At 61.0% G+C, this 27,591-nt stretch overlaps 3 protein-coding genes and 1 non-coding gene across 5 annotated transcripts in view; 1 reads left to right on the top strand and 3 right to left on the bottom strand.

Moving 5' to 3' along the window:
• SLC39A5 (solute carrier family 39 member 5) overlaps nt 1-3,134 on the bottom strand; it is a 7,347-nt gene extending 4,213 nt beyond the window's left edge. The window contains 7 exon segments of the mRNA XM_088180626.1: nt 487-704; nt 1,823-1,944; nt 2,038-2,060; nt 2,063-2,190; nt 2,320-2,411; nt 2,413-2,710; nt 3,124-3,134. Of these exon segments, the coding sequence (XP_088036752.1) occupies nt 487-704; nt 1,823-1,944; nt 2,038-2,060; nt 2,063-2,190; nt 2,320-2,411; nt 2,413-2,710; nt 3,124-3,134 (892 nt within the window).
• Nucleotides 3,135-4,460: 1,326 nt separating this feature from the next.
• NABP2 (nucleic acid binding protein 2) lies at nt 4,461-10,293 on the bottom strand. Its single transcript, XM_088180625.1, has 7 exons — nt 10,257-10,293; nt 8,384-8,473; nt 7,257-7,395; nt 6,380-6,451; nt 5,528-5,607; nt 4,706-4,776; nt 4,461-4,619 (listed from the first exon to the last, which is right to left on the bottom strand). Exons 2-7 carry the CDS (start codon nt 8,460-8,462, stop codon nt 4,461-4,463), a joined length of 600 nt encoding a protein of 199 aa, XP_088036751.1. The 5' UTR covers nt 8,463-8,473; nt 10,257-10,293.
• Nucleotides 10,294-10,430: 137 nt separating this feature from the next.
• On the top strand, nt 10,431-25,030 carry RNF41 (ring finger protein 41). Of its 2 annotated transcripts, none has more exons than XM_088180817.1 (7): nt 10,431-10,557; nt 11,683-11,807; nt 15,294-15,412; nt 16,891-17,105; nt 18,809-18,944; nt 20,671-20,774; nt 23,786-25,030. In XM_088180817.1, the coding sequence occupies exons 3-7, from the start codon at nt 15,323-15,325 to the stop codon at nt 24,135-24,137; spliced, it is 897 nt and encodes a 298-aa protein (XP_088036943.1). In that variant the 5' UTR covers nt 10,431-10,557; nt 11,683-11,807; nt 15,294-15,322; the 3' UTR covers nt 24,138-25,030. The 2 variants fall into 2 exon arrangements, with proteins under 2 accessions (XP_088036943.1, XP_088036942.1); XM_088180816.1 differs by having other exon boundaries at nt 16,834-17,105.
• A 1,172-nt stretch (nt 25,031-26,202) lies between these two features.
• Nucleotides 26,203-26,284, bottom strand: TRNAS-CGA (transfer RNA serine (anticodon CGA)). Its single transcript has one exon. It is a non-coding gene; the product is annotated as a tRNA-Ser (tRNA).
• Nucleotides 26,285-27,591: the final 1,307 nt, after the last annotated feature.

Raw genomic sequence — 27,591 nt, 5'->3', positions numbered from 1 at the left:
CCCCCTGAGCCTCCCGTGCTCCTCAGGCACAGGGCTCAGTGGACGGGGGGACACCGCGGTGTCCCCCCAGTGCCACCCCCCCGTGCCACCCCAGCGCCTGGGCACAGGGCTCAGGGGACAGAGACACCGCGGTGTCCCCCCAGTGCCACCCCCCGTGCCACCCCAGCGCCTGGGCACAGGGCTCAGGGGACCGGGACACCACGGTGTCCCCCCCGGTGCCACCCCGGCGCTCGGACACGGGGGACACGGGACCGAGACACCGCGGTGTCCCCTTGGTGTCCCCCAGTGCCACCCCTCTGGTCTCCCCCAGTGCCACCCCTCTGGTCTCCCCCGGCGCCACCCCTTGTGCTCCCACGATGCCACCCCCGCTCCTGGACACGGGGGACACGGCGGCTCAGGGCACTGGGACACCGCGGTGTCCCCTTGGTGTCCCCCGGTGCCATCCCCGCGGTGTCCCCCGGTGCCACCCCCGGGGCACGGCGGTACCTACGTGTGGCCAGAGGTGCAGCAGGGCGTCCCCGCAGAGTGTCCCCACGGCCAGGGCCACCAGGAAGGCGAGCAGCGAGCGCAGCGAGGCGCGGCTCAGCAGCGGGGCCAGCAGCACGGCCAGCGCCGACGGGAGGCTCACGGCCAGCACGGCCAGCAGCCCCCAGCCCAGAGCTACCGGGACCGGCGGGGGAACGGGACCATAAACGGGGGCACCGGGAGTGGGGAGACAGGGAGGGGGGTCCCGGGGATGCGGGAATGGGGATGTCAGGGATGAGGACCCCAGGGATGGGGACAGATGGGGACACCAGGGATGGGGATCCCGGGGATGGGGGACACCAGGGATGGGGACGCCAGGGATGTGGGAAGGGGATCTCAGGGATGGAGACCCCAGGGATGGGAACCCCAGGGATGGGGACACCAGGATGTGGGAATCAGGACTCCAGGGATGGAGACCCCAGGGATGTGGGAATGGGAACCCCAGGGATGTGGGAATGGGGTCCTCAGGGATGGAGACCCCAAAGATGGGGACCCCAGGCATGGGAGATGGGGACTCCAGAATGAGAACCCCAGGATGTGGGAATGGAGAGCCCAGGGATTTAGGGACTTGGACAGCAGGGATGGAGACCCCGGGGATGTGGGAATGGGGATCCCAGGGATGGGAACCCCAAGGATGGGGACCCCAGGGATTTAGGAAACGGGACCCCAGGGATGTGGGAATGGGAACCCCAGGGATGGGGACCCCAGGGATGGGAACCCCAGGGATTTAGGAACCGGGACCCCAGGGATGTGGAATGGGAACTCCAGGGATTCAGGGACTGCGATCAGGAATGGGGGGCGAGGGGGGCGGGTCAAGTAGCAGGGGAAGGGATGAGTGTGGGGATTTGGGGGGCCCTGAGGATGCAGGGATGGGGACCCCAGGGATGGGAGCCCTAAGGATGTAGGGACTCCAGGATAGGGACCCCAGGGATTTAGGGACGGGGACCCCAGGGATGACCTGACCCCAGGATCAGGAATGGGGGGCGAGGGGGACACGGCTCAAGTAGGAGGGCAAGGGATGGCTGTGAGAGTTGGGGGACCCTGGGGATGGAGGGATGGAGACTCCAGGGATGGAATCACCAATATCATCATCATGGGGACAGGGGACAGGGGGGCTGGGACAGGGATCCCCGGGGACGCAGGACCTGGGCACCGCCTTGGGAATCCCAGGATGCGGCTGCAGGGACCCAGGGACGAGGGGACCTGGGGCCGGGGGTCAGCGAGGGGCCGCGGGTTGGGGTTACCTGGCCACAGGGCCACCCCCGGGGGTGGCAGCGTCACCTCATCGCTGTGCTGGATGCAGACCCGGCTGTCGATCTGGTAGAGCAGCGCGGGGCAGAGCAGCGAGAACTGCTCCGTGTCAGCTGCGCCACCGAGGTCCAGCCCAAAATTCACCAGCAGCTGGGTCACGTTCAGGCACTGCGGGTGGGGCGGGGGGCGCTGAGCGGGGCTGGGGGGGGGGTCCCGGTGACACCGGGGACAGCGCCACCCCCCCAAACCGTCCCCACTCACATCATCGTGCGGGTGGTCGGTGCTGAGTGCTCCAAGGCCAGGACCCTCCCCAGCAGGCTGAGGGTGGGCTGGTACTGCCGGGGGACCCCCCCAGCCCCGGGGGGCTCTGCGGGCACCACCTCGGGCCAGCTCGGCGTCTGGGAGGGCGGGGGGCTGCGGGGAAATCGGGGTGCTGAGATCCCCCCACCCTCCCCTCCAGCACAGCGCGGTGGGTGCGGGGGGAGCCCCTCGGGGACAGGGTTGGGGGGCGGTGGGTGGGTGGGGGGACACCCCCGTGGGTACCTGTGCGCTCCGGTGGGGCTGGGGGCGTCCCCGCCGTGCTCCCGCAGCGGGTGCCGGTGGCGGTGCTTGTCCTCCTGCACCTCCAGCACGTCCCAGGTGGCTGACGTGGCCGTGGCCCAGCTCCTCGTGCTGGATTTGGACCACCTGGACCCTGCCCAGCCCGAGGCTGCCCAGCAGCCGTGCCAGCCCCTCGAAGGGCAGCGTCCCGTTGGCGCCGTACTGGCCGAAGAGCTGGCGCAGGTAGTAGCCGTGTTCCTGCTCCGCGTCCTCCGGGAGCCGCCCCGGGGTCCCCGGGGTCCCCCGACCCCCGGAGCCGCCGCCGGCAGCAGCAGCAGCAGCCCCAGCACGGCCGGGACGAGCCCAGGGCGGCTCATGGGGTCGGATCCCGCAGCTGGGAGAGGGGAGGGGGCGATTTTGGGTCACCGCGTGGTTTTGGAGGGGGGTCGGGGTCTCCTCTCCGGGCCAGCTGCCGGTGGCAGCCTCGTGTCACCACGGGCCGTGGGGACAGCGACAGGCGGCGCCGGCCGGGACACGTGTGGCGCACCGGGGACACCCCGGGGATTTTGGGGAGGGGACGGGGGGGTCACACACGGACTGCTGTGACCCCCCCGCCCCGGACTCGCGGGGTGGGCACTTGGGGACCACAGAGGGGACAGCGGGTGACCCTCGTCCTTGAGGGGAGGTTTTGCAACTGGCGCGGGTTTTGCGGGGAGTTAATGTTTCACCGAGAGCGAGATAAAAACCCCTCGGCGCCCCCCGCCCCCCACCCTGCACCGCCGTGTGTCCCCCCCGCCCCCTCCCCACACTGCCACCATGGGGGGGGGACACGGGACAGCCCCGCACGGACCCGCCGTGTCCCCCCCCCCCCAAATCCACGTGGGGCTCGGCCACGCCGTGGGGCCGCAAAACCCCGGGAGCCACCGCCCCACTGCCCCAAAAATGTCCCACGGGTGTCCCCACCCCCCTCGGGGGCGACCCCCCGCACCCCCAAGTGCGTCCCGTTGTCCCCCCAGCCGCGGGACCACCGTGGGTGCGGTGCTGGCATCACCTGCACCCCCTGAGACCCCCTCCCCGTGCCCACCTGTGCCCACCTGAGCCCACCTGTGCCCACCTGAGCCCACCTGTGCCCACTTGAGCCCACCTGTGCCCACCTGAGCGGACGGGGACGCCCCGCTTGTCCCCTCCGTGTCCCCCGCGCCCGTCCCGCGCCGGCAGCGCCCGCCCCGGGGGGCCAAGGGTCACCCCGAGCTGCTCCCGGTACCGGAGGGGCCGCGGGAGGGCCCGGGGGGGACGGGGAGGGCGGGGGGGGGCGAGCCCGGGGGCACAGAGGGGGATTTGGGGGGAATTTGGGAAATTTTGGGGGGTTTGGGGGAATTCTGAAGGGGATTTGGAGGAAATTTGGTCCGGGCAGAGCTCGGTGCTTTATTAACCGGGAGGGGGGGGTGGGGGGGGGGCAGGGCTGGAGCCCCCCCGGGACCACCGGGAGAACCGGAGGGGGGTGGGGGGGACACCGGGGACCCCCTGCTCGCTCCAGGGCTGGGGAAACGGGACCCCCCCCCCCCCCCCATTGGTGGTGGAGTTGGGGGGGGCTCTGGGGGCTCCAGGGGGGTCGGGGGAGGCTCTGGGGGGTTCTGGGGGGGTCCGGGAGAGTCCGGGGGTTCTGGAAAGGTCCGGGGGGCTCCAGGGGGTTCTGGGGGGTTCCAGGGGATTCTGGGGTGTTCCGGGGGGGTCCCAGGGGGGTTCCAGGATGTTCCGGGGGGAGTCCTGGAGGGGTCCCGGGGGGTTCTGGAAAGGTCCGGGGGGCTCCAGGGGTTCTGGAGGTCTCCAGGGGATTCTGGGGTGTTCCAGGGGGTCTTGGGGGGGGTTCCCGGGGGGGTCCGGGGGTGTCCGGAGGAGCCCTGGGGAGCTCCAGGGGGTCCCGGGGGGTCAGGAGAGGTTCTGGGGAGTTCCGGGGATCCCGGGGAATTCCGGGGAATTCCGGGGGGTCCCGGGGGTGTCCCGGGGGGGTTCTGGGATGTTCCGGGGGCGGTTCCGGTGGTTCCCGGGGGTGTCCCGGGGCTGTCCCGGGGTGGTCCCGGGGGGTCCCGGGGGGGATCTGGGATGTCCCGGGGATGGTCCCGGGGGGTCCCGGGGGGTCCCCGTTATCTCTTGCCGCTCCTGCGGGTCTCTTTGCCGTTGCTGACGGGTCCGGGCTGGCTGCGGGTGACGCGGCCGCTCGGGGGGTGCGCGGGTGGGGGGGCCCAGCCCGGTCCCGTTCCCGTTCCCGGTGCCGGTGCCGGTCCCGTTCTGGCTCTCGGGGGCTGCGGGGAACCGGGAGCTCAGGGTGGGGGGGGGGGGGGGTCGTGGGGACCCCCGGGGGGTGGGGGGAGGGGGAGGGGGGCGGTACCGACCTGGGGGGGCGGCGGGGGGCCCGGGGGGGGCGGGGGCGCTGCCGGGGTCGCGCTGTCGGGCTGAGCCTGGGGGGGGGGGGGGGAGAGGGGAAAGGGAGAAACGGGGGGGTCACAGAGATGGATTTGGGGGGATGGGGGGAAATTTAGGGGGGTTTGGGGGAATTCGGGAGAAATTTAGGGGGGTTGGGGGGGAATTTTGGGGTATTTGGGGGTTTGGGTGAATTATGGGGCTATTTGGGGGGGGTTGGGGGAAATTTGGGAGAAATTTAGGGGAATTGGGGGGGAAATTTTGGGTATTTGGGGGGAATTTTGGGGTATTTGGGGGAAAATTTTGGGGTGTTTGGGGGGTTTGGGAGAATTATGGGGTTATTTGGGGGGGTTTGGGAGATTTGGAGGAAATTCTGGGGAAATTAGGGGGCATTTGGAGGAAATTTTGGGGGGGGTTGGGGGAAATTGGGGGGTTGGGGGAATTTTGGGGGAAATGGGGAGGATTTGGCAGGGTTGGGGGAAATTTTGGGGGGATTTGGGGGAAATTGGAGGGGATTTGTGGGAGCTTGGGAGAATTTGAGGGAAATTTGGGGGAAATTCGGGAGCATATGGGGAAATTTGGAGGGATTTGGGGAGTTTGGGGGAATTTGGGAGAGTTTGGGAAAATTGGGGGGATTTGGGGGAATTTGGGGCATTTTTAGGAGAAAATTTGGGGGGATTTGGGGAATTTAGGGGATTTTTAGGGGAAAATTTGTGGGGATTCGGGGGAAATTTTGGGGGATCTGGGGGAAATTTTGGGGGGGATTGGTCTGAGAGCCCCCCAGACTCACCCCTTGCCCTGTGCCTGCTGTGCCACGTACTCGGGTTGGGCTCGCTGAAATTGGGCACCTCGGAATAGACCATGCAGAACCTGGGGGCACAGCGGGCGGGGCTGGGGGTCCTGGGCCCCACAGAGCCCCCCTGAAACCCTATAGGGACCCCACAAACACTTCCTGGGCCCCACAAACACCTCCTGACCCCACAACCCCTCCCTACAACCCTATAGGGGCCCTACAGACCCCTCCTGACCCCATAAACCACCCGGGCCCCACAAATCCCTTCTGGATCCCACAAATCCCCCCTGACCCCACAAACCCCAGACCCCACAAACCCCCAACCCTCACAAAAACCCCTCAAACCCCAGACCCCACAAACCCCTGACCCCACAAACCCCACTGACCCCAAAACCCTCTCAAACCTCCCACACCCCTCCTGACCCCTCAAACCCCCAGGACCCCAAAACACCTCAAACCCCACAAATCCCTCAATCCCCCCCTGACTCCACAAACCCCCCCGACCCCCCTGACCCCATAAACCCTCCCTGACCCCACAAACGCCTCAACCCCACAAATCCCTCAATCCCCTCCAGACTCCACAAACCCCCCCTGACCCCACAAACCCCCTCAAACCCCACAAACCCCCCTGACCCCATAAACCTCCCCTGACACCATAAACCCCCTCAAACCCAACAAACCCCTCAAAACCCCACAAACCCCCCCAGACCCTCAAACCCCCAGGACCCCAAAACCCCCCCTGACCCCACAAACCCCGCTCACCCCACAAACCCCCCCAGACCCCACAAACCCCTCCTGACCCATAGACCCCACAAACCCCCCCTGACCCCATAGCCCGCTCCTGCTCACTCTCCGATTTTCTGCAGGTCTCCGCCCCGCCCGGTGTAGAGCGTCAGGCAGCCCTTGAACACCGAGGCGTAACTGGCAACGGGACGGGGGGGTCAGAGAGGGGTCCCCAAATGTCCCCGAGTGTCCTCGAGTGTCCCCAAATGTCCTCGAGTGTCCTCAGGTGTCCTCGAGGGTCCCCAGACCCCACAAATTCCCCAGGACCCCAAACCTCTCAGACCCCACAAACCTTTCCAAGATACCACAAACTCTGTGTCCCCAAATGTCCCCAGGTGTCCCAGGTGTCCCAGGCTGGATGAGGTTCCCCAGGTGTCCCCAGGTGTGTCCCAGGTGCTCCCCAGGTGTCCCCAGGTGTCCCCCCAGGTGTCCCCAGGTGTCCCCAGGCTTGGATGAGATTCCCCAGGTGTCCCCAGGTGTGTCCCAGGTGCTCCCCAGGTGTCCCAGGTGTCCCCCCCAGGTGTCCCCAGGTGTCCCAGGTGTCCCAGGTGTCCCCAGGCTGGATGAGATTCCCCAGGTGTCCCCAGGTGTGTCCCCAGGTGTCCCCAGGTGTGTCCCAGGTGTCCCCCCATGTGTCCCCAGGTGTCCCCAGGTGTCCCCCCATGTGTCCCCAGGTGTCCCCAGGTGTCCCCAGGTGTCCCCAGGTGTCCCAGGTGTGTCCCCAGGTGTCCCCAGGTGTGTCCCCAGGTGTCCCCTCACCCCTTGGTGAGCCGGATGATGTCCCCGGGCTGGATGAGGTTCCCCAGGTGTGTCCCCAGGTGTGTCCCACGTGTCCCCACGTGTCCCAGGTGTGTCCCCAGGTGTCCCCAGGTGTCCCCAGGTGTGTTCCCAGGTGTCCCCAGGTGTCCCCAGGTGTCCCAGGTGTCCCCAGGTGTCCCCTCACCCCTTGGTGAGCCGGATGATGTCCCCGGGCTGGATGAGGTTCCCCACATCGTCCCACACGGAGATGTTGATGCTCCCGGTCTTGTCGGCCACCTTGCACGTGCGCACCTCGTGCCCGTCCTTGGTCTTGGTCACCCGGCCTGTGGGGACAGCGGGGACAGCGGGGACAGCGGGGCTCAGGGGACAGCCAGGGGACACCGGGGACAGCCAGGGGACAGCGGGGCTCAGGGGACAGCGGGGACAGCCAGGGGACAGCCAGGGGACAGCGGGGACAGAGGGGCTCAGGGGACAGCGGGGACAGCGGGGACAGCCAGGGGACACCGGGGACAGCCAGGGGACAGCGGGGCTCAGGGGACAGCGGGGACAGCCAGGGGACAGCCAGGGGACAGCGGGGACAGAGGGGCTCAGGGGACAGCGGGGACAGCGGGGACAGCCAGGGGACAGCGGGGACAGCGGGGCTCAGGGGACAGCGGGGACAGCCAGGGGACAGCCAGGGGACAGCGGGGACAGAGGGGCTCAGGGGACAGCCAGGGGACAGCGGGGCTCAGGGGACAGCGGGGGACAGCGGGGACAGCGGGGACAGCCAGGGGACAGCCAGGGGACAACAGGGACAGCGGGGACAGCGGGGACAGCGGGGGACAGCCAGGGGACAGCGGGGACAGCCAGGGGACAACAGGGACAGCGGGGACAGCGGGGACAGAGGGGGACAGCCAGGGGACAGCGGGGCTCAGGGGACAGCGGGGACAGCGGGGACAGCGGGGACAGAGGGGACAGCGGGGCTCAGGGGACAGCCAGGGGACAGCCAGGGGACAGCCAGGGACAGCCAGGGGACAGCGGGGACAGCGGGGACAGCCAGGGGACAGCCAGGGGACAGCCAGGGGACAGCCAGGGGACAGCCAGGGGACAGCGGGGCTCAGGGGACAGGGGACAGCCAGGGGACAGCCAGGGGACACCAGGGCTCAGGGGACAGCCAGGGGACAGCCAGGGGACAGGGGACAGCCAGGGGACAGCCAGGGCTCAGGGGACAGCCAGGGGGACAGCCAGGGGACAGCGGGGCTCAGGGGACAGCCAGGGGACAGCCAGGGGACAGCCAGGGGACAGCCAGGGGACAGGGGTGGTGGCACTCACCGGTCTCCAGCACGATGAAGATGAGGTTGAGGTTCTTGAGCCCCGGTTTGACGTCCTTGACCAGCGTCTCTGAGCTCATGGTGACACGGGCTGGAGGGGAAATGGCACCATGGGGACATGGGGACGGCAAATGGCACCATGGGGACGGCAAATGGCACCCATGGGGATGGCAAATGGCACCATGGGGACAGCAAATGGCACCCATGGGGACATGGGGACAGCAAATGGCACCCATGGGGATGGCAAATGGCACCATGGGGACAGCAAATGGCACCCATGGGGATGGCAAATGGCACCATGGGGACAGCAAATGGCACCCATGGGGACATGGGGACAGCAAATGGCACCCATGGGGATGGCAAATGGCACCATGGGGACAGCAAATGGCACCCATGGGGACATGGGGACAGCAAATGGCACCCATGGGGATGGCAAATGGCACCATGGGGACAGCAAATGGCACCCATGGGGACATGGGGATGGCAAATGGCACCATGGGGATGGCAAATGGCACCCATGGGGATGGCAAATGGCACCATGGGGACAGCAAATGGCACCCATGGGGACATGGGGATGGCAAATGGCACCCTGGGGACAGCAAATGGCACCCATGGGGACATGGGGACACAAAATGGCACCTCTGGGGACATTGGGGATGGCAAATGGCACCCATGGGGACATGGGGACAGCAAATGGCACAGCTGGGGACATGGGGACACCAAATGTCACCCCTCGGGACAGCAGATGGCACCCCTGGGGACATGGGGACAGCAAATGGCACCCATGGGGACACCAGATGGCACCCTGGGGACAGCAAATGGCACCCATGGGGACATTAGGGATGGCAAATGGCACCCATGGGGACACCAGATGGCACCCTGGGGACACTAAATGGCACCACTGGGGACATGGGGACACAAAATGGCACCTCTGGGGACATTGGGGATGGCAAATGGCACCCATGGGGACACTGGGGACAGCAAATGGCACCCATGGGGACATTAGGGATGGCAAATGGCACCCATGGGGACACTGGGGATGTGAAATGTCACCTCTGGGGACAGCGAGGACATTGGGGACAGCGGGGACACCGGGAATGGGGGGACAACGGGAACAGGGAGGGGGATATTGGGGACTAGGGGGACAATGGACACTGGGGACACACTGGGGACCAGAGGGACACCGGGAATGGGGGGACAGTGGGGACTGGGGGGACACTGGGAATGAGGGGACAGCGGGAATGGGGGGACACTGGGGACTGGGGACACCGGGAATGGGGACACCGGGAATGGGGGGACAATGGGGACACACTGGGGACCAACGGGACACCGGCGATAGTGGGGCGACACTGGCGACAGAGAACTTGGGGGGACACCGGGGACCGGGAGGACTTTGGGGAGCGGGGGGACACCGGCGGTGGCACCCCTGGGACAGGACAGGTCGGGATGGGACAGCCGGGATGTGGGAACGGGACACCGGGACTGGGGGACCCTTGGGGACATCGCTGCTGGGCACGGGAACCACGGAGACACCGGGAACGGGAGCACCGGAGACAGCACCGGACGGCGGGGACACCGGGGACGCCACCGTGGGAACGGGACACCGGGAACCGCAACGCGAAGGCAAGAGCGCGGGGGCGGGACACCGGGAGCATCCCTGCTGCGGACCGGGAGCACCGGACTGAGGGGACGCGGGGACCGCCGGGACACCGGGGACAGGACCGCGGGAACGGGACTACCCACGAACGGCACTCCGGGGCCACCGGGACCGGGAGCAGAACCAGGACCGGGACTGGCACCGGCACCGGGAGCGGGACCGCCCTCCCTCCCGTCCCGCCACCAGGGGGCGCTCGCACCTCCCGCCGCGCGCTCACCGGGCTCGGCGCCGCCGCCGCCGCGGGCGCTCCCGGAAGTCAGCGGTCTCAGCCAATCAGAGCGCAGAGAGCGGGGTGACGCGCAGCGTCTCCGACCAATAGCGATGAAGAAAGGGCGGGACTCTGCTGCTAAGCCCCGCCCTCTCCCCGCCTCTACCACCGAGTTCCGGCCCGCTCGGCCAGAGCGGCACTTCCGGTGCGGCACTTCCGGCGCGGCGGGGCCGGGCGGGGGCACCCGGAGGAGGCCGCGGCCGCCCCTGAGCCCCGAGCGGCCCCGAGCGGGCCGGGCCCGCCGGTCCCGGTACGTGGGGCTGCGGGAGGGGGAGCGGAGAGAGCCCCGGGAAGGGGCTGGAGGCTCCCGGGATGGGCGGGCGGGGGAGGCCGAGCGCGGTGAGACCTCCCCGGCCGAGACCGGCAGAGCCCCGGGGGTGCCGGTGCCGGTACCGGTTGGAGGAGGAGCCCCGGCCCTCACGGGGTCCCGGGCACCGGGAACGGAACGGAACGAGCCCGGCGCGACATCGGCGGCGGCTCCTCCCCGGGGATGGGGAGGGAAAACCGGGAGCGGCTCCGGTCGGGAATTGTCCGGGAATGAGGGGAGAGAGGGGACCGGGAGAGCCGAGAGGGAATCTGGGGAGGATTCGAAGGAATTTGGGGAGAATTCCAAGAAATTCGGGGGAGAACCCGAAGGAATTTGGGCTGAAATCTGGGGGAGAATCCCAAAGAATTCGGAGGACAACCCGGAAAAATGTGGGGAGAATTCGAAGGAATTTGGGGGAACAATCCAGAAAAATTTGGGGAATAATTCGAAGGAATTCGGGGAGACAACCTCAAAAGAATTTAGGGAACAATTCCGCCAAAAATTCGCGAGTTTGGGGAACAATCCTCAGGAATTCAGGGATCTGTGTGAAAGAATTTTGGGGAAAATCCAGAGGAATTTGTGGGGAAATCCAGAGGAATTTGGGGAATGTGGGGAGCACTCAGAGCTCACCCCCGGCGGTTTTTGGGAATTAAAGCCTCATTTTCCACCTTATTGAAATGGAATTCCAAGCCATAAATGTGAAAATGACCCAAATTTCCTGGGAAATCCTGGAATTCTGGATCTCACTGGGAATGGGGCTGGGAATTCCCAGATTTCTGAGTGTGGATCCCACTGGGAATGGGGCTGGAATTCCCAGATTTCTGGATCCCTGTTCCTGATGCTGTCCAGGGCAGGCTGGGGACTCTGTTATTCCCAAAATTCCCAAAAAAAAAACCCAAACCCCAAAGCAGGGGGGAGAATTCTTCCCACAGCTGGGAATTCTCAGCTCATCCCAGGTGTGTCCATGTGGGAATTTCCTCTCCCAGGTGCCTTTCCCAGGAAATCCCAGCTCTTTTCCCTCCTCCCCATCCTCATTTTCCCATTTTTTTTTCTCTTTTCTGGGATCAGATCCATCCTCCAGGACCTCGCTGTGGGAGAGGAGAGGGAAAAAATGGGACTTTGGGAGGAATTCCCTGCTCAGAGTGAGGCCAGCCCAGCCCTGTGTCATTCCAGGAGGAATTCTGCTGCAGGAGGTAAATCCAGGATTTTTTTAATTTTTTTTTTTTTTTTTTCCATGAGAATTCCTCCAATCCTGCTTTTTTTTTTTTTTTTTCCCCCAGGATTTTTTTTTTTTCCCCCCAGGGTTTTAATCCTTCCCATTCCCAAAGCCCTTTGGAATAAACGGATTTCCAGGTGGGGGATGGTGAATTCCTGGAATTCCAGAGGTTTGGTTGGAATTTTTGGTTTGTGTGGCCTGAGTTTCATGTGGGAGGAGCTGAGAATTCCCAAAAATTCTCAGAAATTCCCAAAAAATTCCCAGGGAGATGGGAGAAGAGCTGGGAATTCCTGAGGAATTTGGGGAATATCTCAAGGAATTTGGGGAGAATCCCAAGGAGAATCCAAAGGAATCTGGGGAGAATCCCAAGGAGAATCAAATGGAATTTGGGGAGGATTCCAGAAAATTGGGGAAGAATCTCGAGGAATTTGAGGAAAATCCCGAGGAATTTGGGGAGACTCCAAAGGAATTTGGGGGAGAATTTGAAGGAATTTGGGAAGAATCTCGAGGAATTTTGGAGGCAATCCCGAGGAATTTGAGGAGAAAATCGAGGAATTTAGAGGAGACTCCAAAGGAATTTATGGAGAATATCAAGGAGAATCAAATGGAATTTTTGGGAGAATTCCTTGGAATTTGGGGGAGAATCCTGAGGAATTTTTGGGAGAATCCCGAGGAATTTTTGGGAGAGTCCCAGGAAATTTCTGGGAGAGTCGTGGCAGCTGGAATCTCTGGGTCCCCTCACAGTTGGAATTCCTGATGTGGGCACAGCTGGAATCTCTGGGTCCCCTCACAGCTGGAATTCCCAAAGTGGGCACAGCTGGAATTCCCAATGTGGGCACAGTTGGAATTCCTGATGTGGGCACAGCTGGAATCTCTGGGTCCCCTCACAGCTGGAATCCCTGATGGGGGCACAGCTGGAATTCCCAATGTGGGCACAGTTGGAATTCCTGATGTGGGCACAGCTGGAATCTCTGGGTCCCCTCACAGCTGGAATTCCCAAAGTGGGCACAGTTGGAATTCCCAAAGTGGGCACAGCTGGAATTCCCGGGTCCCCTCACAGCTGGAATTCCCAAAGTGGGCACAGCTGGAATCTCTGTGTCCCCTCACAGCTGGAATTCCCAAAGTGGGCACAGCTGGAATCCCTGGGTCCCCTCACAGCTGGAATTCCCGAGTCCCCTCCCAGCTGGAATTCCCAAAGTGGGCACAGCTGGAATTCCCGGGTCCCCTCACAGCTGGAATTCCCGAGGTGGGCACAGCTGGAATTCCCGGGTCCCTTCCCAGATGCAGGGCCCCGTGCCCAGATGTGCTCCCCCCCGTTGTGCTTTGGGGTGGGGTTTGGGGAGGGCGCGCCCTTATGGGGCCCTTTGTCACTTTGTCACTTTGTCACTTTGTCACTTTGTCGCTTTGTCGCCGCCTTTGATGTCACCGCGGGGAGCGGCACGGCCGGGGCAGGGCGAGGAGCTGGGGGAGGGAATTTCCTGGGAATGCTGGGCTTGGAATGCGGCGTCCCTGTCACACATCCCCAAAAAACACCCCCCAAAAAACCCCCCCAAAAAAACCCCAAATCCAGCCCCCGGCGGGGAGGCTGACCCTGGGATTGGGAATGAGGCACAGGAATATCCCAGAGGGGCCCAGAGCCCTGTCCCACCCTGGGGTGGGGGGGGAATGTGGGGGGCAGAGGGTCGGGATCTGCCCCATGCCAGCATTCCTGGGATCTGCTTGGTCCCAGCATTCCCAGGATGTTTTGGGATGTTTTGGGGTGTTTCCTGTCCCCCATTCCCGGGATGTTTTGGGGTGTTTTGGGATGTTTTTTGGCTGTTTCCTGTCCCCGTTCCCGGGCTGTTTTGGGCTGGTTTGGGCTGTTTTGGGGTGGTTTGGGCTGTTTTGGGCTGTCTTTGGCTGTTTTGGGCTGTCTTTGGCTGTTTTGGGCTGTCTTTGGCTGTTTCCTGTCCCCGTTCCCGGGCTGTTTAGGGCTGTTTTGGGCTGGTTTTGGCTGTTTTGGGCTGTCTTTGGCTGTTTCCTGTCCCCGTTCCCGGGCTGTTTTGGGCTGTTTGGGCTGTTTTGGGCTGTCTTTGGCTGTTTCCTGTCCCCATTCCCGGGATGTTTAGGGCTCTTTAGGGCTGTTTTGGGCTGTTTTGGGCTGTCTTTGGCTGTTTCCTGTCCCCGTTCCCGGGCTGTTTTGGGCTGTTTTGGCTGTTTTGGCTGTTTTGGGCTGGTTTTGGCTGTTTTGGGCTGTTTTGGGCTGTCTTTGGCTGTTTCCTGTCCCCGTTCCCGGGCTGTTTTGGGCTGTCTTTGGCTGTTTCCTGTCCCCGTTCCCGGGCTGTTTTGGGCTGTTTTGGGCTGGTTTGGGCTGTTTTGGGCTGTCTTTGGCTGTTTCCTGTCCCCGTTCCCGGGCTGTTTTGGGCTGTTTTGGCTGTTTTGGGCTGGTTTTGGCTGTTTTGGGCTGTTTTGGGCTGTCTTTGGCTGTTTCCTGTCCCCGTTCCCGGGCTGTTTTGGGCTGTTTTGGGCTGTTTTGGGCTGTCTTTGGCTGTTTCCTGTCCCCGTTCCCGGGCTGTTTTGGGCTGTTTTGGGCTGGTTTGGGCTGTTTTGGGCTGTCTTTGGCTGTTTCCTGTCCCCGTTCCCGGGCTGTTTTGGGCTGTTTTGGGCTGTCTTTGGCTGTTTTGGGCTGTCTTTGGCTGTTTCCTGTCCCCGTTCCCGGGCTGTTTAGGGCTGTTTTGGGCTGTTTTGGGCTGTTTTGGGCTGTCTTTGGCTGTTTCCTGTCCCCGTTCCCGGGCTGTTTTGGGCTGTTTGGGCTGTTTTGGGCTGTCTTTGGCTGTTTCCTGTCCCCATTCCCGGGATGTTTAGGGCTGTTTAGGGCTGTTTTGGGCTGTTTTGGGCTGTCTTTGGCTGTTTCCTGTCCCCGTTCCCGGGCTGTTTTGGGCTGTTTTGGCTGTTTTGGCTGTTTTGGGCTGGTTTTGGCTGTTTTGGGCTGTTTTGGGCTGTCTTTGGCTGTTTCCTGTCCCCGTTCCCGGGCTGTTTTGGGCTGTCTTTGGCTGTTTCCTGTCCCCGTTCCCGGGCTGTTTTGGGCTGTTTTGGGCTGGTTTGGGCTGTTTTGGGCTGTCTTTGGCTGTTTCCTGTCCCCGTTCCCGGGCTGTTTTGGGCTGTTTTGGCTGTTTTGGGCTGGTTTTGGCTGTTTTGGGCTGTTTTGGGCTGTCTTTGGCTGTTTCCTGTCCCCGTTCCCGGGCTGTTTTGGGCTGTTTTGGGCTGTTTTGGGCTGTCTTTGGCTGTTTCCTGTCCCCGTTCCCGGGCTGTTTTGGGCTGTTTTGGGCTGGTTTGGGCTGTTTTGGGCTGTCTTTGGCTGTTTCCTGTCCCCGTTCCCGGGCTGTTTTGGGCTGTTTTGGGCTGTTTTGGCTGTTTTGGGCTGTCTTTGGCTGTTTCCTGTCCCCGTTCCCGGGCTTTCCCTGACCCCAGCCCTGTCCCGCAGGGTTCTGGCGCCGGTGACAGGTGACAGCGATGGGGTATGATGTGGCTCGCTTCCAGGGGGACGTGGACGAGGACCTGATCTGCCCCATCTGCAGCGGGGTGCTGGAGGAGCCCGTGCAGGTACGGCACACCTGGGCACACCTGGGCACACCTGGGCACAGCTGGGCATCAGTCATGGCTTGGACTCGGTGATCCGGGAGGATTTTCCCAAATTTAGTGATCCCATGAGTGATCCCATAAATGATCCCATAAATGATCCCATGGGGGATCCCATGAATGATTCCATGAATGATCCCATAAATGATCCCATTGGGGATCCCATGGGGGATCCCATGGGGGATCCCATGAGTGATTCCATGGGGGATCCCATGAGTGATTCCATGAGTGATCCCATGAGTGATCTCATTAATGATTCCATGAACAATTTCATGGGGGATCCCATAAATGATCCCATAAATAATTCCATGAGTGATCCCATGAATGATCTCATGAATGATCCCATAAATGATTCCATGAATGATCCCATGAGTGACCCCATGGAGGATCCCATAAATGATCCCATAAATGATGCCATGAGTGATCCCATGAGTGCAGGAGCACAGGTGACACTCAGGTGTCTGGTAGGGATCACTCACATCCTGGGCCAGACGATCCAGGCGGATTTCCCCAAATTCAGTGAACCCGTGAGCAATCCCATGAGTGTAGGAGCACAGGTGACACTCAGGTGTTTTCTGTAGAATGGTCACATCCTGGACTCGATGATCCAGGAGGATTTCCCCAAATTCACTGATCCCATGAACGATCCCATGAGTGATCCCATGAGTGCAGGAGCACAGGTGACACTCAGATGTCTGGTAGGGATCACTCACATCCTGGGCCCGACGATCCAGGCGGATTTCCCCAAATTCACTGATCCCATGAGTGAACAAGCACAGGTGACACTCAGGTGTCTGCTGTGCACTGGTCACATCCTGGGCCCGACGATCCAGGCGGATTTCCCCAAATTCACTGATCCCATGAGTGCAGGAGCACAGGTGACACTCAGGTGTCTGCTGTGCACTGGTCACATCCTGGACTCGATGATCCAGGCGGATTTCCCCAAATTCACTGATCCCATGAGTGCAGGAGCACAGGTGACACTCAGGTGTCTGCTGTGCACTGGTCACATCCTGGGCCCGACGATCCAGGCGGATTTCCCCAAATTCACTGATCCCATGAGTGCAGGAGCACAGGTGACACTCAGGTGTCTGCTGTGGACTGGTCACATCCTGGGCTCGACGATCCAGGCGGATTTCCCCAAATTCACTGATCCCATGAGTGCAGGAGCACAGGTGACACTCAGGTGTCTGCTGTGGACTGGTCACATCCTGGGCTCGACAATCCAGGCGGATTTCCCCAAATTCACTGATCCCATGAGTGCAGGAGCACAGGTGACACTCAGGTGTCTGCTGTGCACTGGTCACATCCTGGGCCCCGACGATCCAGGCGGATTTCCCCAGCCCCAGCGCTGCCCCACATGACTCTGGGCTGGTTCCCCGCAGGCCCCTCACTGCGAGCACGCCTTCTGCAATGCGTGCATCACGCAGTGGTTCTCGCAGCAGCAGACGTGTCCCGTGGACCGCAGCGTGGTGACGGTGGCTCACCTGCGCCCGGTGCCGCGCATCATGCGCAACATGCTGTCCAAGCTGCAGATCACCTGCGACAACGCCGTGTTCGGCTGCACGGCCGTCGTGCGCCTCGACAACCTCATGGCTCACCTCAACGACTGCGAGCACAACCCCAAGCGCCCCGTCACCTGCGAGCAGGGATGCGGGTGAGGGGGGGCACCGGGGGGGCACGGGGGGGGGGGATGGACACAGGATGGGGATGGGATGGACACAGGATGGGCATGGACACAGGATGGGCATGGACACAGGATGGGCACTGGGATGGACACAGGATGGGGATGGACACAGGATGGGCACTGGGATGGACACAGGATGGGCACTGGGATGGACACAGGATGGGCACTGGGATGGACACAGGATGGGCATGGACACAGGATGGGGATGGACGCAGGATGGGCATGGACACAGGATGGGCACAGGATGGGGATGGGCATGGACACAGGGTGGACACAGGATGGGGATGGGCATGGGATGGACACTGGGATGGGGTGGGCACAGGATGGACACAGGATGAGGATGGACACAGGGTGGACACTGGGATGGACACAGGATGGGCATGGACACAGGGTGGGGATGGGCATGGGATGGACACAGGATGGGGATGGGCATGGACACAGGATGGACACAGGATGGGCACTGGGATGAGGTGGGCACAGGGTGGGGATGGGCATGGGATGGACACAGGGTGGACACAGGATGGGCACTGGGATGGACACAGGGTAGACACAGGATGGGCACTGGGATGGACACAGGGTGGGGATGGGCATGGGATGGACACTGGGATGGACACTGGGATGGGCATGGGATCAATACGGGATGGACACAGGATGGACACCGGGATGGACACGAGCTGGGCATTGAGATGGACACAGGATGGGCACTGGGATGGACACAGGATGGGCACAGGATGGACACAGGATAGGGATGGACACTGGGATGGGCACTGGGATGGGGTGGGCACACAATGGACACAGGATGGGGATGGACATGGGATGGACACAGGGTGGGCACAGGATGGGCACTGGGATGAGGTGGACACAAGATAGGGATGGACACGGGATGGGCAGATGGATGGATACAGGACATGGGATGGCCATGGGTGGCGTGGATGGGCTAGGGTGGACACAAGATGGACACTGGGATGGACACAGGACAGGAATGGACATGGGATGGACACAGGATGGGGATGAGCACAGGACCCCTCCAGTGCTGGCTCCAGCTCTGGGCCCTCAGGGCCACAGAGACATTGAGGGGCTGGAGCGTGGCCAGAGCTGGGGAAGGGCTGGAGCAGCAGCAGAAGGGTCTGGAGAAGTCCTGAGGGAGCTGGGAAAGGGGCTCAGCCTGGAGAAAAGGAATTTTAGGAGGGATTTTTTCACCCCACAAATCCCTGAGGGGAGAGCAGAGCCGGGTGGGGTCGGGCTCTGCTCCCAGGATGAGAAGGAACAGCCCCAAATTCCTCCAGGAGAGGCTCAGGATGGACACCAGGAGGGATTTTTCCATGGAAAGGGCTGTGAGGCTTTGGAACTGCCCAGGGAGGTTTGGAATCCCCATCCCTGGAGGTGTCCAGGGCCCTGGTGGGGATCAGTCCCAGCTTAGACCTGGAGATCTTTTCCAACCTCCTGGGAATCTCCCAGCCCTCACCTGGGCTGCTCCAGCTCCGTTTCCAGGCTTTGCTAGTCTTTGAAACTGCTCAGGGAGGTGGAAAAAAAAAATAAAAAAAATCCCCATTTACTCCCAGAATTCTCCCTTAATCTGGCACTCAGGATCTTCCACACCTGGATTAGCTCAGGAAGGTGCAAATTCCCCTTAATTTGGAGTCTCCAATTTTTTTTTCCCCTTGTCCTGGCAGCCTGGAGATGCCCAAGGACGAGCTGCCCAACCACAACTGCATCAAGCACCTGCGCTCAGTGGTGCAGCAGCAGCAGACCCGGATTGCAGAGCTGGAGAAAACCTCAGCTGAGCACAAGCACCAGCTGGCCGAGCAGGTGGGGCCAGGAATGTGCCAGGATTGGGTGGATTGGGCAGCAAAATGCTGATAAAATAGGGGAGGAGTGGCTGGGGGAAGGTGGGGGTTGAGTGTGGCTCTGCAGGGGTTGGTTGGGTCAGGCTGGGGGATCCAGGAATGTCAGGATTGGGATGAGAAGGATCAGTTTTGGGGGTTTGGGCTCCAAAATTAAAAAAAAAAAAAAAAGGAAAAAGAAGGGGTAGGCTTGGGGGAAAGTGAAAAAAAATAAAGAGGAAAAACAAGGGGTGGGTTTGGCACCAAAATGCCAAAAAATGGGAAAAGAGTTGGTCAGCTTTTGGTGCTTGGACACCAAAATCCCCCCAGAAAAGCAGAAAATCAGACTGAGCGTGGCCAGGCCGGGTTCTCGGGGTGGTTCCCATTCCCCAATTCCCATCCCATTCCCAATCCCATTCTCTCATTCCCCATTCCCATTCCCCCATTCCCTATTCCCATCCCATTCCCATCCCCATTCCCAGTCTCATTCTCATTCCATTCCCATTTCCATTCCCCCATTCTCCATTCCTATCCCATTCCCCATTTCATTCCCATTCCTCCATTCCCATTCCCAATCTCATTCCATTTCCATTCCCAATCCCATTCCCCATTCCCATTCTCTCATTCCCCATTCCCATTCCATTCCCATTCCTGTCCCTATTCCCATTCCCACATTCCATTCCCATCCCCATTCCCATCCCTATTCCCATCTCATTCCCATCCCCATTTCCCCATTCCCATTTTCTCATTCCCCATTCCCATTCCATCCCTATTCCCATTCCCATTCCTCCATTCCCATCCCCATTCCCAATCTCGTTCCATTTCCATTCCCATTTCATCCCCATTCCCAATCCCATTCCCCATTCCCAATCCCAATCCCATCCCATCCCATCCCTATTCCCATTCCCATTCCCATCCCTGTTCCCAATCCCATTCCCAATCCCAATCCCATTCCATCCCATCCCATCCCATCCCTATTCCCATTCCCATTCCCATCCCTGTTCCCAATCCCATTCCATCCCATCCCTATTCCCATTCCCAATCCCATTCCTATTCCCATTCCCATCCCTGTTCCCAATCCCATTCCCAATCCCATTCCCATTCTTATTCCCATTCCATCCCCATCCCTGTTCCCATTCCCATTCTTATTCCCATTCCATCCCCATCCCTGTTCCCATTCCCATTCTTATTCCCATTCCATCCCCATCCCTGTTCCCATTCCCATTCCATTCCCATTCCCATCCCTATCCCTGTTCCCATTCCCATACCAGTCCCATCCCTAATCCCATTCCCATCCCTGTTCTCATTCCCAATCCCATTCCCCATCCCCATTCCCATTCTCTCATTCCCCATCCCCAATCCCATTCCATTCCCAATCCCAATCCCATTCCATCCCCATTCCCATCCCCATTTCCCCATTCCCATTCTCTCATTCCCGATCCCAATCCCATCCCCGATCCCAATCCCATTCCATTCCCATTCCCGATCCCAATCCCATTCCTATCCCTGTTCCCATTCCCAATCCCATTCCCCATCCCCATTCCCATTCCCTGTTCCCAATCCCAATCCCATTCCATTCCCATTCCAATCCCATTCCCTGTTCCCAATCCCAATCCCATCCCCATTCCCGATCCCAATCCCATTCCCAATCCCATCCCCATTCCCGATCCCGATCCGATGCCGATGCCAGTCCCGTTTTTCCGCTCTGCCAGAAGAGGGACATCCAGCTGCTCAAGGCGTACATGCGGGCGATCCGCAGCGTGAACCCCAACCTGCAGAACCTGGAGGAGACCATCGAGTACAACGAGATCCTCGAGTGAGTGCTGGGCACCGGGATTCAGGGGAATCCCTCATCTTCTGAGGGAAATCTCTCGTTTTCTGAGGGAAATCCGTCATCTTCTGAGGGAAATCTCTCATTTTCTGAGGGAAATCCGTCATCTTCTGAGGGAAATCCGTCATCTTCTGAGGGAAATTTGTCATTTTCTGAGGGAAATCTGTCATTTTCTGAGAAGAATCTTCATTTTCTGAGGGAAATCTCTCATTTTCTGAGGGAAACCTTCATTTTCTGAGAGACATCTTCATTTTCTGAGGGAAATCCGTCATTTTCTGAGGGAAATCCGTCATTATCTGAGGGAAATTTATCATTTTCTGAGGGAAATTTATCATTTTCTGAGGGAAATCTGTCATTTACTGAGGGAAATCTTCATTTACTGAGGGAAATCTTCATTTTCTAAGGGAAATTTGTCTTTTTTTGAGGGAAATCCGTCATTTTCTGATGGAAATCCGCCATTTTCTGAGGGAAATCCGTCATTTTTTTGAGGGAAATTTGTCATTTTCTGAGAGAAATTTATCATTTTTTGAGGGAAATTTATCATTTTCTGAGGGAAGTTTTAGTTTTTTGAGGGAAATATGTCTTTTCTTGAGAGAAATTTGTCGTTTTTTGAGGGAAATCTCTTATTTTCTGAGGGAAATCTCTCACTTTCTGAGGGAAATATCTCATTTTCTGAGGGAAATCTGTAGGTTTTTGAGGGAAATGTATCGTTTTCTGACGGAAATTTGTCGTTTTCTAAGAGAAATTTCTAGGTTTTTTTGAAGGAATTTTCTAGTTTTTTGAGGGAAATTTGTCTTTTGAGGGAAATATGTCATTTTCTGAGGGACATTTGTAGTTTTTTGAGGGAAATTTCTGTTTTTTGAGGGAAATACGTAGTTTTCTGAGGGAAATTTGTAGGTTTTGAAGGGAAATTTGTAGTTTTCTGAGGGAAATCTGACATTTTTTGAGGGAAATCTGTAGTTTTTGAGGGAAATTTATAGGGTTTTGAGGGAGATTTAGTTGTTTTTTGAGGGAAATTGTAGATTTTGGGGGGTGATTTGTAGGTTTTTGAGGGAAATTTATAGTTTTTTGGGGAGAATTCGCAGTTTTTTCTGGCCCTGGTGGGGATCGGTCTCTGTTTAAACTCAATGGTCACGGAGATCTTTTCCAACCTGAGCAATTCCACAATACCAAAATCCCATCCCTGACCCCTCTGAGCATCCCCAGGTTGGCAAACCCCAAAAATTCCCCAATCCCACCCCAAAATCCCATCCCTGACCCCTCTGAGCGTCCCCAGGTTGGCAAACCCCAAAAATTTCCCAATCCCACCCCAAAATCCCATCCCTGACCCCTCTGAGCATCCCCAGGTTGGCAAACCCCAAAAATTCCCCAATCCCACCCCAAAATCCCATCCCTGACCCCAGCTGGGTGAACCCCCACAACCCCACGATTTCACCCCAAAATTCACCCCGTGTGTCCCCCCAGGTGATTGAACCCCCACAATCCCATCCCAAACCCCCATCCCTGATCCCCCCAGGTGGGTGAACCCCCACAATCCCAGAATTTCACCCCAAAACCCCACCTTGACTCCCGTGTGTCCCCTCAGGTGGGTGAACCCCCACCATCCCACCCCAAACCCCCACCCCTGATCCCCCCAGGTGGGTGAACCCCCACAATCCCACCCCAAACCCCCATCCCTGATCCTCTCAGGTGGGTGGACCCCCACAATCCCATCCCAGACCCCCATCCCTGACTCCCCCAGGTGATTGAACCCCCACAACCCCAGAATTTCACCCCAAACCCCCACCCCTGACTCCCGTGTCCCCCCCAGCTGTGTGAACCCCCACAACCCCACGATTTCACCCCAAAATCCCCCTGTGAGTGTCCCCCACGTGTGTGAACCCCCACAACCCCAGAATTTCACCCCAAAACCCCACCTATGTGTCCCCCCAGCTGGGTGAACCCCCAAACCCCCAACCCTGACTCTGGTGTCCCCCCAGGTGGGTGAACCCCCAGAATTTCACCCCAAAACCCTCCCTGAGTGTCCCCTACGTGTGTGAACCCCCACAATCCCACCCCAAACCCGGCCGTGTGTCCCCCCAGCTGGGTGAACCCCCACAATTCCACGATTTCACCCCAAACCCCCACCGTGTGTCCCCCAGGTGGGTGAACCCCCACAATCCCACCCCTGACTCCGGTGTCCCCCCAGGTGGGTGAACCCCCACAACCCCACGATTTCACCCCAAAATCCCCCTGTGAGTGTCCCCCCCAGGTGGGTGAACCCCCAAACCCCCATCCCTGACTGCGGTGTCCCCCCAGGTGGGTGAACCCCCACGATTTCACCCCAAACCCCCATCCCTGACTCCTGAGTGTCCCCCCAGGTGGGTGAACCCCCAAACCCCCATCCCTGCCTGCGGTGTCCCCCCAGGTGGGTGAGCCCCCAAGCCCCCACCCCTGCCTGCGGTGTCCCCCCAGGTGGGTGAGCCCCCAAACCCCCATCCCTGACTGCGGTGTCCCCCCAGGTGGGTGAACCCCCAAACCCCCATCCCTGACTGCGGTGTCCCCCCAGCTGGGTGAACCCCCACAATCCCACCCCAAACGCCCATCCCTGACTCCTGAGTGTCCCCCCAGGTGGGTGAGCCCCCAAGCCCCCACCCCTGCCTGCGGTGTCCCCCCAGGTGGGTGAACCCCCAGACCCCCACCCCTGACTGCGGTGTCCCCCCAGGTGGGTGAACCCCCAGACCCCCATCCCTGACTCCTGAGTGTCCCCCCAGGTGGGTGAACCCCCAGACCCCCACCCCTGACTGCGGTGTCCCCCCAGGTGGGTGAACCCCCAGACCCCCATCCCTGACTCCTGAGTGTCCCCCCAGGTGGGTGAACCCCCAGACCCCCACCCCTGACTGCGGTGTCCCCCCAGGTGGGTGAACCCCCACAATCCCAATCCCAGCCCTGACTCGGGTGTCCCCCCAGGTGGGTGAACCCCCAGACCCCCACCCCTGACTGCCGTGTCCCCCCAGGTGGGTGAACTCTCTGCAGCCGGCGCGGGTGACGCGCTGGGGCGGGATGATCTCCACGCCGGACGCCGTGCTGCAGGCCGTCATCAAACGCTCGCTGGTGGAGAGCGGCTGCCCGGCCTCCATCACCAACGAGCTCATCGAGAACGCCCACGAGCGCAACTGGCCGCAGGGGCTGGCCACGCTGGAGACGCGCCAGATGAACCGGCGCTACTACGAGAACTACGTGGCCAAACGCATCCCCGGCAAGCAGGCCGTGGTGGTGATGGCCTGCGAGAACCAGCACATGGGCGAGGACATGGTGCTGGAGCCCGGGCTCGTCATGATCTTCGCTCACGGCGTGGAGGAGATCTGAAAGGAATGGGCGGGTTCGGTTCAGCGGGGATGGCCTGGACTCGGATTTGAGGGTTTCCCGCTGGGTTGGACTTGTTCTAAGCCCGTCTTGGCTCGCCTTGGTTTTTTTGAGGAGAGGGGGAGCGGGGGCTCCACGCACTGCCAGGCCCCTCGGGGGTCCCCCCCCCCACCAAAATCCCGGCTCACACCCAGCCCGTGCCCCCCCCCCCCAGATCTCCTCGCCCCCTCTGGAATTTCCAGCTGGCTCGGTGTCCCCAGCTGGGCACTGCTGGTGTCACCAACCCTGCAGTCAGGGGTCCTTGGCCTTGGGGACCCTCCTGTCCCCCCTCGCTTTGTGCATGTCCCGTTCCTGTCCCCGGGAGCCGCCGGATACCCCCGGGCATCTCCCACCTCCTCCCATCCGTGTTTGGCTCTGCTTTCTCCACCCTCGGTGTTACTTTTCCAGACACTCGTGATTGTGGTTCTGTATTTTTCTTTTTTTTTTTTTTTTTTTTTTTTTTTTTTTTTTTGTTATTTTTACTTTTTTGGACCTATTCTCATTTTTACTCCTCTTTATTTGATTTTCCAAGTACCGTGGGCAGGCACCTCTGGCCTGGCTCCGTGGGACTCCTTGGGAGTTTAATTTATTTACATTTATTTTGTTGGACTTTTTTTTTTTTTTTTTTTTTTTTTTTTTACCATTGTTTCTCCTCCGGTGTCGGTTCCGGTGGGAGGCAGGGATTGAAGTGATCAATAAACAGAATTCTGGTTGCTTTATCCCCGCTTTGGGGGGGCCCCCTCCTGCACCCCAAAATCCTCCCCATGTCGGGGGAATCAATCGTGGGGTAAAAACGGGCGGGTTTGGGGCTGTTCTCCCCATCCTGGGCATCAATAAATGTCACTCCTGGGAGGGAATGGCGGTGGCTGAGGGTCTCTGGGGTTCCCCCTGTCCTGAAGCCCCCCAAATGTGCCCCCCAAAAAGGATGGACCTGTCCCCCTTGTTCCCACTCTTAAAAGAGCCGGGGCTGGAGTAGGGGTCACACTTCTCCTGCCCTTAAAAAAATCAGAGAATAGAGGGGGGTCCCCACTGTCCCCACCCCAAAAAAGAGCTGGGACCGGCACTGGGGGGGTCCCCACCCCAAAAAAGAGCTGGGACCGGCACTGGGGGGGGTCCCCACCCCAAAAAAGAGCTGGGACCGGCACTGGGGGGTCCCCACCCCAAAAAAGAGCTGGGACCAGAGTGGGGTGCCCGCTTCTCCTGCTCCTTAAAGATCCGGGATCACAGAGGGGTCCCTGCTGTGCCCACCCCAAAAAGAGCCGGGATTAGAGGGGGGTCCCCAATGTCCCCACCCCAAAAAGAGCCGGTACCGGGACTGGGGGGTCCCTGCTGCTCCCACCCCTAAAGGAGCCGGGATTAGAGGGGGGGTCCCCATTGTCCCCACCCCTAAAGGAGCCGGGATTAGAGGGGGGGTCCCCATTGTCCCCGCCCCTTAAAGAGCCGGTACCGCGGCTTGGGGACACTCTGACCGTCCCGCCGTTAAAGGAGCCGGTACCGGAAGGAGAGCACGTGCTTCTCCCGCTGCTGCCGCCGTTAAGAGCCGGTACCGAGCGGGGATCCCCATGGTTCTCCCGTTAGAGGAGCCAGGACCTGTGGGGGGTCCCCGTTATTCCTGCCGTTAAAAGAGCCGGTACCGGGGCTTGGAGAATTTGGGATGTTCCCGCCGTTAAGAGATCCGGTACGGGAGCTGAGGGTGTGTCTCTTCCGCTGCTCGCGCCGTTAAAAGAGCCGGTACCGGGGCTTGGGGAATTTGGGATGTTCCCGCCGTTAAGAGATCCGGTACCGGAGCTGAGGGTGTGTCTCTTCCGCTGTTCCCGCCGGTACCGGGGCTTGGGGAATTTGGGATGTTCCCGCCGTTAAGAGATCCGGTACGGGAGCTGAGGGTGTGTCTCTTCCGCTGTTCCCTCCGTTAAAAGAGCCGGTACCGGAGCGGCTCAAGCTGTGTCTGCCGGTACCGGATGGGCCGGGTGTGTTCACCGGTACCGGGGGAGCTCCCCCGTGTGTCCCCCACCAGCAAAAGTGAGCGTGGCGTCACGGACAGGATTCGAACCTGTGCGGGGAAACCCCATTGGATTTCGAGTCCAACGCCTTAACCACTCGGCCACCGTGACTCTCGCGCCTCCGTCCGCCGCGCTCCGCATAGACCCGGCCCCGCCGCCGCTCCCGGCCCCGCCCCGTGCCCGGTGCCCGGTGCTCTGTGCTCGGTGTTCGGTGTTCTGTGCCCGGTGCTCGGTATTCGGTTCCCGGTGTTCTGTGTTCGGTGCCCGGTGCCCAGTGCTCAGTGTTCGGTGCTCGGTGCTTGATGCTCGATGCTCGGTGCTCCATGCCCGGTGCCCGGTGTTCTGTGTTCGGTGCTCGGTGTTCTGTGCCCGGTGCTCGATGCTCGGTGTTCCATGCCCGATGACCGGTGCCCGGTGTTCTGTGCCCGGTGCCCGGTGCTCTTTGTCCGGTGCCCGGTGCTCGATGCTCGGTGTTCCATGCCCGATGCCCGGTGCCCGGTGTTCGGTATCTAGTGCTCGATGCCCGGTGCTCGCTGTCCGGTGCCCGGCGCTCGGTGCCCGATGTTCGATGCCCGGTGCCCGGCTCCGCTCCGGGGCTCCCGCCGGGGCTCATCCCTTTCCACCCCGTCCCAGGGACACCTTCCCCGGTCCCAGGCTGCTCCAAACCCCGCCTGGAAACTTCCAGGGACGGGGCAGCCACAGCCACTCTGGGAGATCCATTCCCAGCACCCTCACAGGCCGGAATTTCTTCCCGATATCCCGTGGAAATCAAATTTCCTTCGGTCTGAACCCGTTTCTCCTTGTCCTGCCTCTCTTGTCACACTTGCGGGCGGCGGGGCCGGGGACAGCGAGACCAACAACGGGAGGTGGAGCGGGGGGTTCGGGACCGGGAACAGCACCCGGGGGACAGCGGGACCAACAACGGGAGGTGGAGCGGGGGCTCGGGGCCGGGAACGGCGCTCGGGGAAAAGCGGGAGCGGCGGGAGCGGCGGGAGCGGCGGGAGCGGGACCAGCAGGAGGCGGTGGCGGGCGCGGCGGGACCGACAGCGGGCGGTAGAACGGGAGCAGCGGGGCCGGGAACAGCGATCGAGGCTGGGAACAACGATCGGGAGCGGAAACAACGACCAGGACTGGGAACACCGGGCGGGAGCGGGAAGAGAGACCGGGACCGGCAACACCGGGCGGGAGCGGCGGAGGCGGCAGCGCGGGAGCGGCACCGCCAGGGGGCGGCAGCGGGGGCGGCGGGAGCGGCGGTGCGGGAACGGGAGAGAACCAAAGAGGGCGGCGGGGCCGTAACAGCGAGCGGGGCCGGTGCGAGCGGCGGGGACAGCGGCGACAGCGGGGACAGCGGCGACAGCGGCGACAGCGAGCGGGAGCGGGGACAGCGAGCGGGAGCGGCGACAGCGAGCGGCGGCGGC

Source organism: Sturnus vulgaris, chromosome 30, assembly GCF_052056855.1.
Source record: "Sturnus vulgaris isolate bStuVul1 chromosome 30, bStuVul1.hap1, whole genome shotgun sequence".
NCBI classification, from domain to species: domain Eukaryota; kingdom Metazoa; phylum Chordata; class Aves; order Passeriformes; family Sturnidae; genus Sturnus; species Sturnus vulgaris.
This window is presented reverse-complemented; position numbering and strand designations above follow the sequence as displayed.